This window comes from Nannospalax galili, unplaced genomic scaffold (genome assembly GCF_000622305.1).
Source record: "Nannospalax galili isolate Female #2095 unplaced genomic scaffold, S.galili_v1.0 scaffold718, whole genome shotgun sequence".
Lineage (NCBI taxonomy): Eukaryota > Metazoa > Chordata > Mammalia > Rodentia > Spalacidae > Nannospalax > Nannospalax galili.
Window position 1 is genome coordinate 1,383,269 of NW_008341417.1, and position 20,821 is coordinate 1,404,089.

The 20,821-nt window shown below is 38.4% G+C and overlaps 1 protein-coding gene across 5 annotated transcripts in view; it reads left to right on the plus strand.

The window, feature by feature from the left end:
• Mysm1 (Myb like, SWIRM and MPN domains 1) overlaps positions 1–16,914 on the plus strand; it is a 52,666-nt gene extending 35,752 nt beyond the window's left edge. For 3 of the 5 annotated variants that reach the window (XM_008836855.3, XM_029565260.1, XM_029565262.1), the window contains 8 exons: positions 1,969–2,023; positions 2,355–2,405; positions 3,218–3,292; positions 4,046–4,234; positions 5,287–5,419; positions 9,238–9,343; positions 9,519–9,576; positions 10,806–16,914. In XM_008836855.3, coding sequence (XP_008835077.1) covers positions 1,969–2,023; positions 2,355–2,405; positions 3,218–3,292; positions 4,046–4,234; positions 5,287–5,419; positions 9,238–9,343; positions 9,519–9,576; positions 10,806–10,964 — 826 coding nt within the window. In that variant the 3' untranslated portion in view covers positions 10,965–16,914. The remainder of the gene's footprint in view (positions 1–1,968; positions 2,024–2,354; positions 2,406–3,217; positions 3,293–4,045; positions 4,235–5,286; positions 5,420–9,237; positions 9,344–9,518; positions 9,577–10,805) is intronic. The other 2 variants (XM_029565259.1, XM_029565261.1) reach the window with 2 other exon arrangements.
• Positions 16,915–20,821: the final 3,907 nt, after the last annotated feature.

Consider the following 20,821-nt stretch of genomic DNA (forward strand, 5'->3'; position numbering starts at 1 on the left):
AAGGGCTGGTTTTGTGGACATGAATTCCTTCAGCCTATTTATGTCATGGAAGATTTTTCTTTCCCCTTTGACTGTAATAGACATTTTGGCTGGTAATCTGGGTTGGCATCTGTGGTCATTTAAAACTGGGAATACTTTGGTCCAGGCTCTTCTGACTTTCATAGTTTGCACTGAAATGTCCACTGTAATCCTCGTGGGTTTTCCTTTATATGTGACTCGTTGTTTCTCTTTTGCAGCTTTCAGCATTGTCTCTTTGTTCTGTACATTTAGTGTTTTTACTACGATGTGCCATGGAGAGTTTCTTTTCTGGTCCTGTCTATTTGGTGTTCTCTATGCTTCTTGTATTTGTATGGGCATGTCTTTCTTTAATTTTGGGAAATTTTCTTCTATGATTCTGTTGAAGATCTGGTCCATGCCATTATCTTGGGATTCTTCTCCTTCTTGTATGCCTATCATTTGTAAGTTTGGTCTTTTTATGGTGTCATACAATTCCTGCATATTCCATTCTTGTGTTTTTCTTAAATTCTTCATAATCTTTACTTGAGTGGTCTAGTTCATCCACTTTATCTTCCAGTCTTGATACTCTGTTTTCCATTTCATTCATCCTATTGGTGAGGCTTTCTCCTGTCGTTTATTTGTCCTTCTTCATTTCAACCTGAGTATTCTTCAATATTTCTAGCTCTTTGCTGAATTCATTCCGTAGTTTATCCCTATCTTCCTTCAGTTCTTTGATTTCTTTGTGCATTCTTTAAATTCACTGAATTCTTTTATCATGTTTATAATTGTTCTTTTGAGTTTCATGTCCTGCATTATCTTTAGCGAGTTCTCATTGTGCTCCTCTAGAGGACTATTGGTATTTGGTGGGGATATGTTATTTTGGTTTTTCATGTTATTATTTTTTCTCTGTGATTTTGACATGTGAATTTCTTTTGTAGCATGTTATTTTTTCTCTTTGACTTTGACATGTGAATTTATTTTGTAGTTTTTGATTCTTGTGTGAGACTCAAGCATGTTATTTTTTCTCTTTGACTTTGACATGTGAATTTATTTTGTAGTTTTTGATTCTTGTGTGAGACTCAAGCCTTCAAGTTTAGTGAGACTCAAGACTTCAAGTTTAGGTCTGCTTCTTTTTGTAAACTTTATGTGTCTTTGTAGTTTACTTGTTGGGCATGAAAAGCTGGTTGGTCTAGGCTTCTAGTTTTCTCTTTCGATTTTATACTGGAGTGGCCAAATTGCTTTCAGGAGTTCCCAAAGAGGCCCAAGTCAGATGAGGATCAGGTGCTCTCGGGCTTTCTCCTCAGGTCTGGATCCCACCAGGAAAGATGTCCTCAGGTATTTGGGGGCTGGACTGACCTGGGAACAGGGCTCAGGAAAATGCTGGTCTCAGGTAGCTGGTGGCTGTGCCACCCAGGGAAACAGAGGGAGGTGACAGCGGGACCAGGCCCAGAGGGCTCCTGGACCGAGAAGGAACTGGGTTAGTCTAGATGCAAAGGACCAGGAAGCAGTGGTGGTCCCAAGCAGAGAGGTCAGCCCCGGTGTCTGGGGTGCCAAGACAAGAAATGGGCCAGTACCCAGGCTAGGAGGAGAGACGGGTAGGGGAGGTGGGAGGGCGAATGAGGCTGGGGGAGTCAAGACGGGTCATGCAGCTATAATTTATCATAGGACTTTCTATTTACATTAATTTCTTTAGTAATATTGTTAGTTACTTATTTATTTAAAAAATGTTTATTGAATCTCTTCTGGAGCAGACCATTATGATACTGACAAGTGGTTTTGCGAAACTTCTTTCTTGAACTTCGTATCGGGTCACATTCCTGCATTTTGTCAAATCTAAAAGGACATATTAACTCCTTCTGAAGGGTTTCTCCTAGTTTAATATTTTTTTTCATTCAGGCAAAAGTTGTGGTTTATGTTATTGGTAAATCTTGAGACTATATTGTTTTTTTTTCTTTTTTTTTTCTTTTTCAGCTCATTTGATCCCTTCCAACTGATACCTTGTAATTCTTTCAGTGAAGAAAATCAGGTACTTGTTATATATCAATGAATGATTATAAATAATACCTCCCCCCTCAGACAGGATATATTTATTATCTCTATATTTGAGGCATATGTAAATAAAAGGATAGGACATGGCAAGGTATACTAAGGAGTGAGTAACTGACTCATAGAAAAATGAGAGGAAAGAGCAATTTCCTGTTGGGATGTGCAAAGGGTAATTGTTTAAAGTGTAGCTTATAGTGAGCCTTGATTGATGGTGAGAACTTGGTGGGATGGTAAAGGAGAAATGGATGGGCTCCAGTTTGGGAGAACAAAAATACTTATGCCCCTTCCTTCTCTTCTCTTTTGTATTTCAGGAGCCATTTCAGGTCAGAGTGGCTTCAGAAGCACTTTTAATCATGGATTTGGTAAGGATGACGATTGTGTTTACTTATTCTGATTTCTGTTCTTGTGTATTTTTATTGCCGGCCTAAGAGTGTAGAAGACTTGTACTTTGGATCTTAATGATCCTCTTTTACAGTGAATCTCAAAATAAGTCTTTTCTTTTGAAGAAAAGGCAGACAATTGCATGTTTCCATATTTTAGACAATAAATTGATGTGTTTTGCAGAATGGCATCATTAACCCTTTTTTCATTCCTAATATCTTGTATCTGCTGCCTTTAAAATGAATGAAATAGCACTGTTCCCAAAACTTGGAGGTTTCTTGTTTGCACTTCACTGCCTATGATACCCCTAGCAGTTGTGTGTGCTTATGGTGGTTTTACCATAGAAGGGCCCAGTGTGATTTTTACTTGGTCCTTGTACAAATTGCATCTTCAGCTGGGCATGGTGGTGCACGCCTTTAATCCCCTCACTTGAGAGGGAGTTCAAGGCCAGCCTGGTCTACATAGTGAATTCCAGGACAGCTGGGGCTACAGGGAGATCCTGTCTCAAAGAGACTGCCCGCCCTCCAAAAAAAAAATTGCACCTTCATTTTATAAGTGAAAAAAGTGCCATCTTCTAGTGTTTGGTTCAGAACTTCTCAGGCAGCAGAAAATGTGGGCCTATAGTCTAAGTCCCTCTGCACTGACCCTGGCTGCTAGCTCCCCTGGTGTGCTACTTTTAGAACAGCATAGGTGCCACACCTACAGTAACTGTGCTATAATAGTGAGTTGTACTGTGACTTTTTGTTAGCTAGCTTTGTGGGTTTCATCTAAGTCTGTCTTGTGTTTCTTCCAGCATGCTCATGTGTCTATGGCGGAGGTAATTGGTTTATTAGGGGGAAGATACTCAGATGCTGAGAAGACAGTTGAAGTAAGTCCTCCTGTATTTTTATATTTAAAAATATTGTATTTTATGTGTGTGAGTATATTGCCTCCATGCATGTAAGTGCACCTGTGTCATGCAGTGCCCAAGGAGGTCAAAAAAGGGTTGGATCCCCTGGAACTGGAGTTAGAGATGGTGGTTAGCCACCATGTGGGTGCTGGGAGCCAAACCCAGGTCCTCTGCAAGAACAGTCAGTGCTTTTAACGACTGAGCCATCTCTCCAGTCCCAAGTTCTCTATTTTTTAAAAAAAAAACTTTAATTATCAAGTCTTACTGGTATACTAAATTTTGAGAATAAAAATGCTGATTTTTTTTATCTATGTGTTTGAAAATATTCAAATATAGAAAGTTACATATTCCTAGAAGCGACTTAACATTCCATATACTGAGCACCTGTTTCCTTTTCTTATCAAGAAAGAGAAAATTCTGCCAGATCTTCACTGCCCACTTCCTTCACCAGTAAAAAGCTATAGCTAAAAGGCCAGTCATAAACACTAACACTTGAAGCTGGAAGTTGGCTTACATCAGTCTGTTGGAATTATTTTTATATATAATAGGAATTGTTGAAAACACTTTTAGATAGACATGGTGTGACCTGGAAAGCTAACCATTATACCTTTTTGAGTAGAGAAAAGCATGTTAAGATCCTAGTGAACAGTCATACTCTTGGAGTTTAATTCATTGGCAAGTACTAGAATTGATAGAATTTCATTGTAATCATGTGAGAATAATCTTTTACAGGTCTGTGCAGCAGAACCATGTAACAGTCTGAGTACAGGACTACAGTGTGAGATGGATCCTGTATCACAGACACAGGCTTCAGAAACCTTGGCTGTTCGAGGCTACAGTGTTATTGGGTGGTACCATTCCCATCCTGCATTTGATCCTAATCCTTCCTTACGAGATATTGACACGCAGGCCAAATACCAGGTGTGTTTATAGTATTACGCACATATACTGTGTAATTGATGATACATTCTCCCTTCTTTTGCTTCCTACTAAACAAAAACACTTCTGTTAATTTTAGCTTTACATTTCTAACATTCTTTACATCTGGAGTTTTGAAATAATTTGGATTTTTTTTTTTCAGATTACAAGAGTAAAGCAATTGGAAAGTCAGCAGCTTGCTTAGTATAAACAAGCCATCATAGTGACCCTGGTAAATGCTTCCAGGGCCTTTAGAAAACTGACAGGAGAAAGTAAAACAGGGACTTGGTATAAGTGAAATAATTGGAAACATTTATATATCTCCGAAAAAGAAAAAGAAGTTTTGTTTATTCTGAAATTTCATGTTTAATGTGCTTTTTATATAGATAGCTATTTGAAAATTATTGCCCTGTTAATAAGGATTGCAAGATGGTTTGTCAGTATAGTTAGTAAACACATTCATAATATGTGTTTTGTTTTGTTTCAGACAGGGTCTTACTTTGTAGCCCAGGCTGACCTGGAACCTCCTATCTCAGCCTCTTGAGTGCCGAGATTATAGGTGTGCACCACCACACCTGACTAATGTATGTGTGTGTGTTTGTATGTGAATGTGTATATGTGATGTAGGTTTGTGTGGTAGGGTGCATACTCCTGTATGCATGTACAGAAGCCGGAGGAGGATATTTAGTGTCCTATCATTCTCTACCTTATTCCCTGCTGAACCTGGTTATACCTGGCTTGTTAATGTGGACTCTGGGGATTTGAACTCAGGTCCTCATGCTTCTGCAGCAAGCACTCTTACCCACTGAACCATCTCCCTTGCCCTGCTGAATGTATTTTTAAGGATTGATTCCAATGGAGTTGAGCAGTTGTGGCCTGAACATTTTACATTGTGAAGTGAATACCTGGGACATTTCATTCAGTTGCTGCTATTGGGTGTGGACCTTCTGGTTTCCTCCTCCCTCCTACCCCCACCCCCCCTTAGCTGTGCAGAGCATTCATAAACACTCAAATTTATAATGTTGAAATTAATTATACCTTTCTTTTCATTGTAGAGTTACTTCTCCAGAGGAGGAGCAAAGTTCATTGGAATGATCATTAGTCCATATAATCGAAATAATCCTTTACCATATTCCCAGATTACCTGCTTGGTTATCAGTGAAGAAATTAGCCCTGGTGGCTCCTATCGTAAGTTATCAGCAACAGCTTACTATTCCTATCCTCAAATCAAAGAATTTGCAACTGTGCAAAATTGTTTGATAAAAACGTTTGCCATCTAAGGAATCATTGCATGCCACCTAGTGAGCCTGCCTCTTTCATTCCAGTCTCCAATGTTACCCTGGCCCCAGGGGAAAAGGATGAAATGTAAAGAAAAGTCAGGGCAGGAAGTGTGTGTGCTGGACACTGGCGATATTGCAGTACACAAAACAGAGTCTCTGTTCTCATGAAACTATTTTCCTAAATGCATACTGGCCTTCTCTGCCATGACATGCAAATGAAGAAAAAGTGTAGCCCCGACTTTCTGTCACCTCTTGGGTATTAGGCTTCCCACTGACAGGCTGGTTTCAAATCCATTTCATGTCTCAAGAAAAAATTGGGTTGGCAGAGCCAGTTATTCGACTTGGTTCCCATGGGGTATATGTCTGCTTCTAATACAGCCAGCTCTGTCTATGTAGGGAATTCGTTTAGCAGCCTAAGAAAGGCAGGGAGCAAAGATGGAAAGGGAGTGGTGGGACAAAAAATTGGTGCCTCCAGGTTGTTTTTTCTTTTCTCTGTTCTACCACTGCTCAAGTTGAGGTTTCTTCTAGGCGTAGTTCTGTGGGATTTGCAGCTGCAGTGTTCTCTTCCCCACCTAATTGAGATCTTTGCCTCTCCGTTCTGTATTGTACTCATTTTCTACCTGGTTTCCCGCACGAGGTCTGGTACAAATGGATAATACATGAATGTTTGTTTAATAATTAATTTCTCTTCCCTCTTGTCTTTTTTTGATGCTCTACTTGGTAGTCTTCCCCACGCTGTTGACTATTAATTACTCTCTTTGTGTGTCTCCAATACTTTTATGCTTTTATGGCCACTGTCTCTTAATACAATTGATTTGTCTTTATATCCCCAGTAGCAAGTAATCAACAGCATGGGCTTTTATTGAATCACTCATCTCATGTGACTATTCAAATTTTGATTTGTTAGAATTAAATGTAATTTAAAATTTATGTAGTTCGACTTCTGACCAAAACAAAGTAGCAAAGACTTTTCCAAAGCAGCCAGAACAGTGGGTAAAATGCCTGGCAGTAGTGCCTTAGCTAGCATATGACTTCAGGCGGCAAAGGAGGGTCATTTAAAAGATGGGAAACAAATCAGTTGAGCCCAAATTACCCTCCTTTCTGACCTAAAGTAGTTTCCAGGTGTGACACAAGGAGAAACCCAACCCAGATTCTGATGGATTTGAATAAAGGTGATAGAGGCAAGACAGCCAAGTTCCCAGAAGAAAACAACTAAATAATTTCAAAGTGACCTCCAGAGATTTGTGAAAGATACCCCCTCAGGTAGTTAGCAAAATACAGATAGCCATGCTATGGAGAAACTAGCCCAGGTAGGGGCCAGAACCACTGGAAAGGAGAAGCGTCCATTGGACAGCATGCAGAGGGTGGGGTTCACCGTCCTTGCCGAGATCTGTTGAACAGAGCTACCTTATAAATGGCTTGCCTATTGTTAACTGTGCATATTGTATCTTTAGATCCTTTGGGGCCTTTGTTTCATGTCTTTTTGGAAGCCCTCTGGCACAAGAATTGAGACTTTCTAGAAACTACAAGATATTGGTCCTACTTTTAACTGCTGGGGTTCTATTTTCTAAACATCTGTAATTGTTAAACAGTTTCTGTGCTTTGATCAGTCAGGAAATATATTTAGTATATTTAGTGATTGGCTTTCTTCTAATATTCTATTAAATAAAAGGAAATTTTTATTTAGATACCACCCCCCTTTTTTTTGGTCTTTTTGAGACAGGGTCTCCTGTAGCCCCAGCTGTCTTGGAACTCACTATGTAGGGTAGGCTGGCCTTGAACTCACAGAGATTCACTGCCTCTGCCTCCCAGGTTGCTGGGAGTAAAGGCATGTGCCACCACATCTGGCTCATTAAATACCTCTTTTTTTTTTTTAATTTATTGATTTGTGTGTGTGTGTGTGTGTATTTCATACAGAATATCCAAACAATCTTATTCATCTTTATACTCGCATCCCAAATGGCACCCTCCCATAACCGCCCCCATATACTCTGTCATCCCTGTTACTGTCCACTAGGTTATCAGTGCCCCCAGCCATTCTCCAGTGCTTGTCCATCTGCTGAATCTAGTCAGCCTATCTAGAGTTCCTTGTTTTAGGAAGACCAGCTCTTCCTCATCTAGCAGCAATCAGTTGTCATCATTCCTTTAGATAAGATTGGGGTCTGCTGTTCATTTTCCCATGTCTATGCTGGGTTACTGTCTGGGAGTCTCTTGGGCCACCCTGGACAATAACTCAAGGGAAGATAGATAACTTTTTTTAACTTAGAAATTTTCTTAATAATACCAGATAGAGCTACATGTAGTTTATGCATGTATGTTTATATTTTCTATTAGCCCTACTTAAAACTGGTATGTATTCTCATTTTCAACTTTCATTAAGAATAGAAGTTACTTAACTATATTCAGATCCCAGCTCTGGCATGTACTGGTTATTTTACTTTGGGCAAGTCATTTAGATTCACATTCTCCTTTGCTACTCCTGTAAAATGAGAAAAAAAAAAAATGATTGCCTTGTTTACAGGGTAAGTAGTTGTAAGGATTAATGGTATTGTATGTGGTGAGTTTAACAAACAACAGTTTCAGTACGACTACAGCTAGTGGCTGTGTTGCGTAGGTAATCAAAGTATATTAGGAAAACTACTGTCATCACCAGAAGAAGTTTGCTTAGTGGTCCTTGTGCTCTTAGGTGCTGATGTTCTTAAGTTGCTAGAGGAGAGAAATGAAAGGAAGGGGAGAATAGAAATGAAATGAAACACTAGTCGTCAGGCTTGCTGTCCCGGTCCCTCCTCCCAAAAACCTGAATAAGTCTGCACAGCAAGCCCTTTCACCTGCCGAGCCATCATGCCAACCCATAATGTACATGCTGGGGTTTCAGATGCTGCTTTATACAGATGTCTACATCATGGCTCAGTGTCCTCCTCAAAGGAATAGTGACAATAATATATTTTTAATATAAAAAAGTAATAGTGGTTACTTCATTTAAATGACTTCACATACGTAAAGCATAGGTGTCAGTGTGTAAGTGCTATTGTGTTATATCCACTTTGGTAATCTGTTGAGCTTTTCTTCTAATACTCTGAGGGATGGATGCAGAATTGCTGGTGGCTCATTGTGTGCTACTTTTCTTTTTTTCTTGGGTTCTTTTCCTCAGAGTGAAGTGTAACAGCTTTGACTACCTCCCAAGGGTTGGTCCTGTTCCCTGTATGGTCTTGATTAGGACCTGTAGAAAGGTGTAACGCACGTGGGCTCAGAAGTCAGGCATACCTTGCAAGGGTATGAATCCAAGCTGTGCCACTTTCCCAGCCCCAACACGAGATAGTTTTCTTCTCTGTAAAATAGGAATGCTGCCTGCCAGATGTAGCCTTGTCATAAGCTTGATGACTGTGTTTCTCACTCACATGGGATTGTGCCTTGCTTTGCCATGGGCAGTTCCAATTTAAGCCCATGGTTCTGGTATATTTGTTAACAGTGCCCTCTTTGGATAACATAATATTCTGCTTTTCACAGAATTGTCAGGAGAAGGGTACTTCTACATTTCTTCATTATTATTAATAGCTTGGCATTAATAGGCTTAGTAGAACAAATAGGCAGTAGATAGTTAATGAATACTAGTGTGTTTAAAGTGCTGTTCAACTTTCTGCCAAGTTATAGAGAGAATTTTAATTAAAAAGAGATTGGAGATTTAAGAAATAATTGATGAAAATGAGCTTCTTTATACTTTTCTAGGTTTACCTTACAAATTTGAGGTACAACAGACATTAGAAGAACCTCAGTGGGGATTAGTCTATGAAAAGACAAAATGGATAATCAAAAAATACAAGCTTTCTCACAGGTATGTGCTGTGTTCTGTGTGGCTGCACAGCTCCTGTCTTTTTTGTTAAATTATTTCAGAAAAAATCCCAAGTTAAATATAAAGTCATGATGTCTATATGGCATCAGTGACAGTTTATCAATACACAGCTAACTGTATTTGTCTCATCAGTTTGTTTTCATATCTCCTCCTACAGTAGCATCCCCATGGATAAAATCTTTCGCCGGGATTCTGACCTAACGTGTTTACAGAAAGTAAGCTGTCTTTATTTTAATTGGTGCCATTACTCAAGATTCCAAAGCTGTCATCTTGATGTGGCTTCTCATGATGCCAGTGCTTTGTGGATACATTTTCTCTGTGGTTCTTTTATTGATTTTTCTTTCGGAAGTTGGGTTCTAGAGGACAGTATGTTCTATTACCTAAGCTTACACATGGAAATAATATAATAAATATTATATTTATTATATTAGAATAAATTTGCCAGTGTTGACTGATAAATTTCATAGCAGATTATTATTTGCAATGAACATTTTTTTTTTAATTTCATGTGTATGAGGGTTTTGTGTGCATGTATGTAAGTGCACCCATATCATACAGTATCTGTGGAGGTCAGAGAGAATGTCAGATACCCTGGAACTGGAGTTACTGACAGTTATCAGTTACCATGTAGGTGCTGGGAACCAAACCTGGGTCCTTAGCAAGAGCAGCCAATGCTCTTAACCACTGAGCCTTTTCTATAGCCCATTTTTCTCATTTACAAAATTCATGTTTCTCTCTCTCTTTTTTTTTTCCCCTTTGGTCTTTTTGAAACAGGGTCTCCCAGTAGCCCCAGCCAGCTTGGAACTTGCTCTGTAGACCAGGCTGGCCTCTGCTGGGATTAAAGGCATGAGCCACCACGCCTGGCTTCATGTTTCTCTTTTAAGCTTAACAGATGTCCATTTTTAAAAATAATAGTATAAATCTAACATTTAAATAGTCATTTTATTAATTTTCTACTTGGAAAATAAGGGCTTAGAATTTTTTACTTCACTTTTGGTTAAGACCAATAGACTGGCAACAGTTTTGTTTTGTTTTAGCAAATGCCCTAAGTTCCTTTCAAAAATATATATAGTAATATACCCCACTTTCTGTTAAACCTACTTTTCCTATGTAGTATTGAAAGATCTAATGTGGCATCTCCCAGAAAAAAGACCCTGGGTTTAAGCAGGCATTGTACTTTTTCTTTTTTAATGTTCCAGGATTATTTGGCTCTGTAAATGTAACTGCTAAGAAAGGAGCAAAGTCACAGGTTTGTCTAAAGCAGAGAGCATTGTACATGAGTTCCAGGACTGTCACCTAATGTGTTACAGTTTGGAATTTTTGAGGACAGCATTTCTCATTTGATTATTGAGAAATTTGAGGTTTGAAGAGAGATAGTGACAGTTATGAAAGCCTTCTTAATACTTCTTAAGTATTTCAATATAAAACTTTTCTTTTTAACTAGCTTTTGGAGTGTCTGAGGAAAACACTGAGCAAAGTATCCAATTGCTTCATTGCTGAGGAATTCCTGACTCAAATAGAGAATTTGTTTCTTTCTGATTATAAAAGCAAGCAAGAAAATGGACTGACTGAAGAGAGCTGTACAAAAGAGTTTTTCATGTAATTATTTTAAAGTTTATAACCTTGACATGATGCTTTAAATAATTGTAATTTTACAGAAGTACAACTTGGGTATCTTTTGCTTTTAATTTACAAAAATCCAGAGTTTCCCACATAAATCATGTTAAAGGAAGTGATTGGGACTTGTTTTCATGTAGTGGTTATCATAGTGTTAGATAAACCAGCATCTATTGCAGTGTCCTACCTGTATTACATAATGCAGTAGACTAGGAAAACTTAAGCATTGGTGTGTGTATTCAGATTGATGAGTAGAATGTGTCTGATTTCTACTTCCTCTCTGAAGTTGTCTTTATTTTACATTTTGGCATTTCATAGCTCACAAATATTTTCTGTTTTCCCATATGTTCTGGTGAGATTTGTGTGTTATTTGGGGATTGCAAATGAGAAATGGAAATAATTAATGTGGTTGAGAATACTGATTTACAAATCCAGCAGTGTGCCATTGATGGCAGCGATACTCACTTCATGTGAGTATCTTAAAAACAGATAAGAGACCAAAGGAGAGTTAACCAGTGTTGAATCATACATATTTACTTCCATTTATTTTATAGGAACAGTACTGTAAGATATCCATCTCCTCAGCTATCTAAACCATTCTGTAGGAATTTACACATGAAATAAAGAGCTCCAACTCTGTTTATTTACAGTATTATATGATAAAACCTCACTTAATTTGGTAATATAACCCACAGTCTAGGTTTTTTTCTCCCTGCTATCAGGAGAAAGACGAATGCAATAAAGTTTGAATTCAAGTTAGATATTTAATCATTAGAAACAAAAAGATGCCATCTAGTATTTTACATATTTAACTCAGTTTCCTATACTTTCTGAATATGAAATGAAGATTAGCAAACGTTTTCATGTAAAGGGCCGGTCAGTGAATAATTTCAGTTTATTAGCCACATGTGTTCTTTCAGACATTCTTCATGTTTGTGCGCATAGGTAGTGGACTTTACGAAGCACAGGCCACTGCTCTGGAGAGCAGAGACCATTAGAACCCAGTTTGCTTTCCTGAGCCAGAGACCTTGTTTGTCCTGCATTCTTGACAAACATCTGCAAAACTTAGAATCATGATCCACATTGAAGTACATCTTCCTGCAGAAACAAGCTCTCATGCTGCCTCATTTATTGAAATAGATTTTAGTTTATTTCTGTTAACCAGAGAGCTGATACATACATCCATTCTCCAAGCAGCATTCTTTTTAGTAACCATTTCATTTCTAAACTGAATGTAATTCTAGACCTTTGTTTTATTTGGTTCCGTCAGTAGTCAGAGAGTAAGGCAGTATTGGAAGAAGCAGCTGCGCTTCCTCCTGACCTGAGTCCTGCATCAGCTGTGGGATTTGAGGAGGTAGTTTGCTTTCTCTAGACCAAATGACTTGAAGTCTAATTTAACTTCTAGTATTCTGCCAGCTCTAAAATTTTATCATTCCGCATGTTAGACTGTACCTTTGGAATTATGTTTTGATATTGTGCCATTCCCAAATTAATATTTTTTAAGAAACTAGTAGGCTTTTTTTTAAATTTCTCTGTGTACATTCAATATGAACAGTGAAACATAGTTTATAAATTTTCCTTGAAGCCTAGAAGTATAAGAACTCTGGAGCAAAAATCATGAAACCGGAACTCTTAGCTGAATTCTCTTGCCAGCCTTGGTATGTGACTTTGATCCAGTCATATATTCTAAACTCCAGGTCCCTCAATTGTAATTCAAGTTCTAATTTTATAACTTGGTATTCCTTCAAGCACAGGAGATTTGTAATTCTACAAAAGGCAATAGTAATTCAATCCTCTGTGCTTCCCTTCCTCTTGGCCTGTTTCTTCGTAGGGTGTGGGGAACAGACACTAGAAACTGGTGTTGATTAGCTTTCTTGATTGGTATTTCCTTGTTGAATTGTTAAAAGTTCTTTCTTAAATCTGGGTCATCCACACGCCACTGGTTAACCATACTCAATGCCCTTAGCCACTTTGTGAGGACTGAAAGGATGGTAGTAGTCGAGTGTTGAGGGCTTTGAAAACACAAATGGGGTTTGGTTGTTTTGTTGTTGTTGTTGTTGTTTTTTAATATTTTTTTTTAATGGGGATGAGTGTTATGCCTGCATGCGTGCATGTAAATACACCCATGTCATGCAGTGCCCACAGAGGACAGAAGGGGGTGTCAGGCCCCCTGGAACTGAAGTTACAAACAGTTGTTAGCCACCATGTGGGTTTTGAGATTCAAACCTGGATCCTCTGCAAGAGTAGCCAGTGCTCTTAACTGCTGAGCCATCTTTCCAGCCCAGAGAACACAAGGTTTTTAAACGACTACTTAGTTTTTTCTTTCTGTTTTTCTGACTATAGACAACATTTATATCTTATAACATATTTTTAAAATAGAAGTATACCAAAGTACAGGTATCTCATCTGCTATCCCGAAAAATCACAGTAAACACAGTTAAATTCTTCCCCACTTTAAAAAAATATGTTTTATTTATTGTTTTTATGTGTATGAGTATATTGCCTGCATGTATGTAAGTGTACCCGAGTCATGCAGTGCCTGCCAAGGTCAGAAGAGGGCATTGGATTCCCCTGGAACTGGAGTTAGGGATGATTGTTAGCTACCATGTGGGTGCTAGGAATCTAATTCCGGTCCTCAGTGCTCTTAACCACTGAGCCATCTCTCCAGCCCCTCTTCCCCACTTTTTAACAGCATTACTTTAGAATATTCAGATTTACAGTTTGTCCCCCTCTTTCCTATCATCCTCTGTACTCCCTTCTTTTCTCTTGTCATGGTCTCTACATACTTTTGCAACTGCAGCTGCCCCCATCCTGGCATTGCCAGTTTTGGCCTCCTGAAGCCTTAGAGAAGCACAGAGGAGTTGAAAACCAAGAGGCACATAATGCAGGTTGTTGAGGAAGCAGACTCCCAAAGAAAAGCCTGTCCCGTAGTCTTTGCAGGAGGAGAGCAAGAACCCAGTCCCTTCATTCTGTATCCTTTACCTTTATTATTGCATACAGCTGTAAAATAATGAACTTAATTTTGTTCTTGTTCTCACTTGGCTAAGGAAAATTGATACTAGTACTCCTCCAATATTAGAATTAGCTTTCTTCAAAAATAATCGTTCAAAATAACATCAGGAAAAAAGTGAGACAAGACCAGCAAGTTGAAATTCTCTTTCCCCTCCACCACTTTACCTTGAGCTATTCTCCAATCCTATTAAATGTGCAGTTTTCATTCCTAAAGTTGATTTGACCCTGTGTTCAGCACACCATGAATTTTTTCATGCCCCAAGCATTTTCACCTTCTTGGAACCATTATTCCTTACAAAGCTTAAAATTACGTTTTATAATTGTGTTTGTGTAAAATGGCATTATTAATGTTTTGGATTAAAACATTCCTTTAATCTAAAACTTGCATTTTTTTCTAATAGAGTTAAAACATTCTTGCATACCCTTCAACATACTGTGAGCCTGAGACACAGTGTCTAATGAATAGATTTGCACTGCCTGTGTTGAGGATGTCACTGGAAAAATAACAGTATTCTCTGCCCTCAGCACCACCTCTGGGTTTTGCCACTCCACCCAGAAGTACTGTGGCTCCCATTGTCACGGGCCTGCGTACCTCAACCGCATTCTTCCCCACCTCAGTCAGAACCCAGGAGTATTGCTTCTTACCTTCATCCTCAAAAAAAGAGAGAGGCAGTACTTAAAATGAATAGATGTTTTTATTCTGGCCTTTAACCTACTTTTACAATGTGCATCACACCTTACAGGGTAAATACCTTTCTTTCTGCCCACTTCCCTCAAGCCCTTTCCTTTGTCCTCACCTCTCATTGTATAGCTGTAAGAGCTTTCTGTCTGAGCTAGAGAGTTGGCTCAGCAGTTAAAAACACTCCACTTACAGAGGATCCAGGTTCAATTCTTAGCACCCACAACCCCCCCGTAACTCAAGTTCCAAAGGATCTGATACCTTCTGGCCTCTCTGAGTACCAGGCACATGAATGGTACAGGCACCACTTAAACACAGAAAATAAATTTTAAAAAAAATCTGTATGTCATTTATTGAAAGTAGTAAACAGACCCATTCAGATTCCCATAGCTATTTAGTGTTGGTCCAGGCTTCTCCCCAGAGTGTTTCTCTCAAGAATGTTCCTCCTCCCAAGCTTAGAAGTAGGGTGAAGTCTATGACATACAGACTAAACAGTCAGCCTCTGCAGCTCTCTGGGCACAGGAAATGGCAGCCTCAGCATACCAGTGCAAGCCAGTCTCCTGCCCTTTAGTTTACCTTCTTCCCGTGTGTATTACTGAGTCCTGACAGGGAGCTGAAGGAATTAATATAACATATGCTTAATAGTGCTGTGTCCTATGCCAGCAGCAGAAGAGCCACCGAACACCTGACCATGTGCTCTATAGCCACACATTGCAGGTCATAGTAGGCATCCCATCTGAGTTTCTAGTGAATGGACTCAGAGCACCCAAGTTTGTTTTTTTTTTTTCTTTTTTCTTTTCTTTTCCATCCCCATCTCTCACCTCTACCACTAATGACTACTAAATCTAGCGTGACACAGTATGGCATGGAGGAAAAGTACTTTCACAGAAGCACGAAGAAAGTACATAATTAAAAAGAAATTTGATTTGAATCTCTGGTTTATCATACTCTAATAATATTCTTAAAAATTAATGTATTTTGAAGCCAGGAGTGGTGGTGCATGCCTTTCAATCCCAGTACTTGGGAGGTAGAGGCAGGAGAGGATCTCTGTGAGATTGAGGCCTGCATAGTGTGTTCCAGGCTGGCTGGGGCTACAGGGAGACCCTGTGTCAAAAGATTTTTTTATTTAATATATTTTACAGTATGTCCAGAAAAATTACCATGGGACAGTAGTGTAATATACTTCAGCTTATTATTTCCTGGCCTTTCCTTAAAAGGTTTCATGCATGCTATCCTGCCTCCAACCCTGTTTTCTCCGTTTTTGTTTTCCTGTAATTGTACTTCTTGGTATTTCTTCTAACCTACCTAATTTCCCTATTGTCTCCACTGAATCAGAGGAAAATAAAAATATCCAAGAGCTGGGAGTGGTGGTGCATGTCTTTAGTCCCAGCACTCAGAGGCAGAGGCAAGTGGATCTTTGTGAGTTCAAGGCCAGCCTGGTCTACATAGTGAGTTCCAGGCCAGCTGGGACTACAGGGAGACCCTGTCTCAAAAACACCAAAAAAAAAAAAAAAAAAAAAGCCAAGGAAAACTTCAAGGGCTCTATATGAGACTAAATTTTAAAAGGTTAATTTATAATATATGGGTGTTTTTATTTTGTTCCCTTGGTGGTTTTTAAATATATTCATAAGAGAGGAAATGCTGGATTTGTTGTCTCTGATGTTTTCTAGTAATCTTGAGAATTAAAGCATCTATATGTTTTTACAGTTTGTATTCCTGTTTGACACATTATCATAAAACTACTTGTTTTTAGCCTATGAGTTATAAAATTGTAATTAGATTCTAGCCTGATTTATGTAAATCTGTCATATGCCTTTAAATTTGTGGATTTGACATGTACAGTATACATTGTATATGTTTATTAGATATTGCATGACTGTTCATAAACTAGTTGTTATTTTTCCCCAAATATTACCAGTTTTTGTGGATTTTTTCACAAGTTTGCATTTCACAATGTTTTATAACACAGTATAACAAAACTGTTTTGTATATTTAAATATGATGCCATGTTGTATATATATATTAAAAATATTGTAAATATCAGTGTTTGTAAAATTATGAAAGACTTCTAAAAATATGATTAAGCTCTTCCTTCCATATTTAATTTGTGACATATTATAACATACCAAATTTTAAGCTTTGAGATTTTTATTTTATGGTAAAAATTAAGGGAAAACATGTTGCCAAGTACATGTAAGTAAATTTTTGGAAAATAAAACAAGCTATCTTTGGTGTTTGCAAATTACTAACAATGTATGTTTTGAATTCACACAGAGAAAAGCCACATTGATCCAATGCATATCTGTTACATTGAGCACAGTCAGGGACAGAAAAAGGAGTCAGTCTTGTTTTCTTTCCATTAGGAGCCTATTATCCAGTAAGTGGGGAAACAGATAAAACATGAATGGCTAAAGCACTAAGTAAGATATGAGCTACAGTTGGTTATAAAATTGGTTATAAAATGCCTGTCAGATCTCTGTGAGTTCAAGGCCAGCCTGGTCTACATAGTGAGCTCTAGGCCAGCCCCACTACAGGGAGACCCTGTCTCAAAAAGACAAAAAAAAAAAAAATTGAAAAAGATAAAATATAAAGAAAATGCCTGTAAGGGACATAACAAGTGATGGCAGAGAGTCTCTGAACTGTGAGCTGTGAAACCAGTTTTCTTTTTTGAGGGGGGGGGGTTATTAAGAAATAGCTGGCAGGGTGTGGTTACATTGAAGGTGTTGGGAAGTATTTCTGAAGAATTGAAGAATTGACCTTACCATAGCTACAGCGGTAAGGCAAGAGAAATTGATAATATTTTGATCAGAGAGTAGTAGGGTTTGTGAAAATGTTGATTATGCAAGCAGCACACAATCCACCCACTAAATTAAGTTCCAGAAAATATAAAGGGCCAGCAAGGTGGCTCACTGGGTAAAAGGCACCTACTGCTGACAGCCTGAGTTCCATTCCCCAGAGTCACATGGTGGAAAGAGAACGACTCCCCTGGATTGTCCTCTGACCTCCACATACGCACTGTGGCTCACGTGCACTTGACACACGCATACAAAATAAAATTTTTATTAAAAAATTGTTTAAAGTATAAAGTAAAAATTCACATCTTAAAATCAGTATTACTTTAACTGATCTTGAACTTTTCAGTTAATTTTTCTAGTATGTAAGAGACTTACAAATTTTATATAAAAATCTTTAACATATATTTTCCTCATTAAAAACATCTTACCAGGGCTGGAGAGATGACTTAGTGGTTAAGAGCACTGACTGCTCTTGCACCTCCTCACCCAGGTTCAATTCCCAGCACCCACATGGCAGCTACGAACTGTCCTTAACTCCAGTTCCAGGGGAATCCAAAGCCCTCTTCTGACCGCCACAGCATTGCACAACACAGGTGCATTCACATGCATTCAGGCAATACACTCATACACATAAAATAAAAATACAAAATTTTTAAATTTTTTTTATTTTTTAGAAGAAGCATTTCATTACAGCTTTGACATACTCAGTAACAATTTCCAGAGCAAAGATACGTGTCTTTCAAAAATGGCTATAAAATTTTTAAGTTCACTGTTGAATTAATACAGCTATACAATATTGAACTCAGTATAAACCCGGTAAGACATAAAATTGAATGAGTTTTTGACCTTTAAAAAAGATCTCTATTTCATTTTAAAATATGCTGTTTCTTACAGACTCATTGTTTTTGCTAATAACAGATGTTGGTGCATGTGTCTCTAATCTGTATGTATCTGATTATTACTAGTCATGGTCGGTTGCACTCGGATCCTTGGCACATGTGTATAGCTATAAAGTCATCGAGTAGATTTCAATGGTAATATTTATCACCTCTACTAATTAACATGATGTAAATTTTTATGCTTCCTCCTCATATATAACTCATTTTTTAATTGGTTGAATTTGTGTGTATAGCACACAGAACATCCCAAACCATCTTATTCATCTATATACCCACTTCCCAGATGGCACCCTCCCATAGCTTCCCCCCTCCCCCCACTAGAGCCCTTATGCTCTGTCATCCCTGCTACTGTCTGCTGTGTTGTCAGCACCCCCAGCCATTCCATCTTACCACCTTAGGTAGCATGTCCAGGATGTACAAAGTCCTGAGTTTGGTCTCCAGCATGGAAAAAAAGATCTTTAAAATCTGTCCATTCTTTACAGTAGGTGCATTTAATTCTGTACCCTAATTGATAGTTCACAGTGAACCATTAGGTGGTTCCCTTGTTTCTACTAAAGATGTTTTTCTTTATCCACTATCAGTAATTACAGAATAGATTACCAGTTTAGTTACTAAATCAAGAGCTTTGTACATTTTAAATTTCGTTAGTATCTGTGTGGAAATGACTAACAAATGGACTAATGACTTTTAATTAACCCCAGAAAAATCATATGCTCTTGTGTCTTGTGACCTGGGTACCCGATCTCATTTTTATTTCCTAGGCAACCTCAGTTTGGTACTGCACACAAAAAGAGAATGAGTGAGTGAATGAATGAATTAATGAATGAATGAATATGGACATGCTTGAGAATTAACATACCAAAAACGCTGTTAGGCACACCTATCTCCCTCGAACATAGTGGAGATTGGGAAGGACTGTGACTTTGGGTGAATGGGATATTCTAGTACTAGGAATGAAAAGACCAGATTCTGTTCAGATTTCGGTGGAGCCACACTTGTACTTCCCCAATTAAAGCCTGAAGAAAGTATTTTGGATAAAATCATGGGTAGGGCTAGGCTCAAGGGCACAGTTCCTGAGACCTGGAGTTCCAGCAGGACATTTCCATCAGCATAGGTCCTGGAGACAGATGGTTCCAAGAGATATAGGGGAACGGTGTCCTCCGCTTTGTGGGCCCAACTTAAAAACTAGAAGAGTTGGGCTATTTGTTAAGGTGATAGTAATGTCTCTAGTAATGCCACATATCTAAGGAAGTTTCTACATTTTTTTCATAGTAGCTCCAGTTTAAAGTCAAGTAGTCAAGTAAAAATACTTTATATGACAAAGTACAATGAAATCTTGAGAGTTTTAATTCCATCAAGTATGCATTTCATTGGAAGTTCATTCCTCCATACAGTTGTTAGGGATTCTTACTGATTAAATAAATGTTTGCCTTATCTTTCTGATTGTGGGCAGAGTTATACTTACCCCATGGCTTTGGAAGGCAGCATAGTTCCACAATCCTAGTTGTACTTGAATGATTCTCTACATCACTGATTCTCAATTATCTTCCCATAGAATGCTAGTTTAACACACACACATTTAGTATCTTTCATTTTTAGAATAATTTATTGAAATAGAATGCTTGATTTTGTCTTCAATAGTTTTCCTGTTATCAAAGGATGTATGTAAAAACTTTTTGAAAACCCACTAGTTAGTAGGCTAATTTCAAAGTACAACTTTTAAAAAGCTTGAATGAATTAACTTTGCATTGGTGGCCAGTGCCACTCCCAGAAGACATGAGTTATTAAATTAAAATTGCAGAGCAAAGCATGAGATATCTCTCTACAAGTTAATTAATTGGTCAGGGAGGCCTCCAGCAGTCTCAGACAACACAGGTCATTGCCATTGCCCTTGGTTACCCACCAAATCCACAAAATACAATATTGCTGAATTCATCATACACTTTGGCTACAGGACATTGAGAAATCAATCTCAGACCAAGTGGGATACTTCTTCCCTCCTGGCTAACTTTCATAGTACTGGAAGGTGCCTTGTAGGTTGCTGGGGAGAAAAGGCATCAGTGATATTACCCAATGCTGGGCCATGTACGCTACAGTACTGGCGTGCAAGACAAGATCTGTCCACTGGTGCAACAATGGTATGACTGTTATGGGTAACTACTTTCTGATTGGATTTGAAACAATCAGATGCCTCACAGGAGGCATTTCATGCCTGGTGTGTAACCCTGGTCAAAAGCCCATGACTAGGAAAGTCATGGGCCCTGGGGTAGAACCCATGATTTTTATTTTGCTAAATGGTCATGCTGTCAAATTGCTTTCTAAACACACTTATAGACCTAGGCTACTCTCAGCCTTGGTCAGAGAAGGGTCTTTTCACAGTGGGCAGGTATCAGTGCAGAGATACATAACTAATCAAAGTACCGAGAAGAAATTGAATGACCATCCCTAAATGGGACAT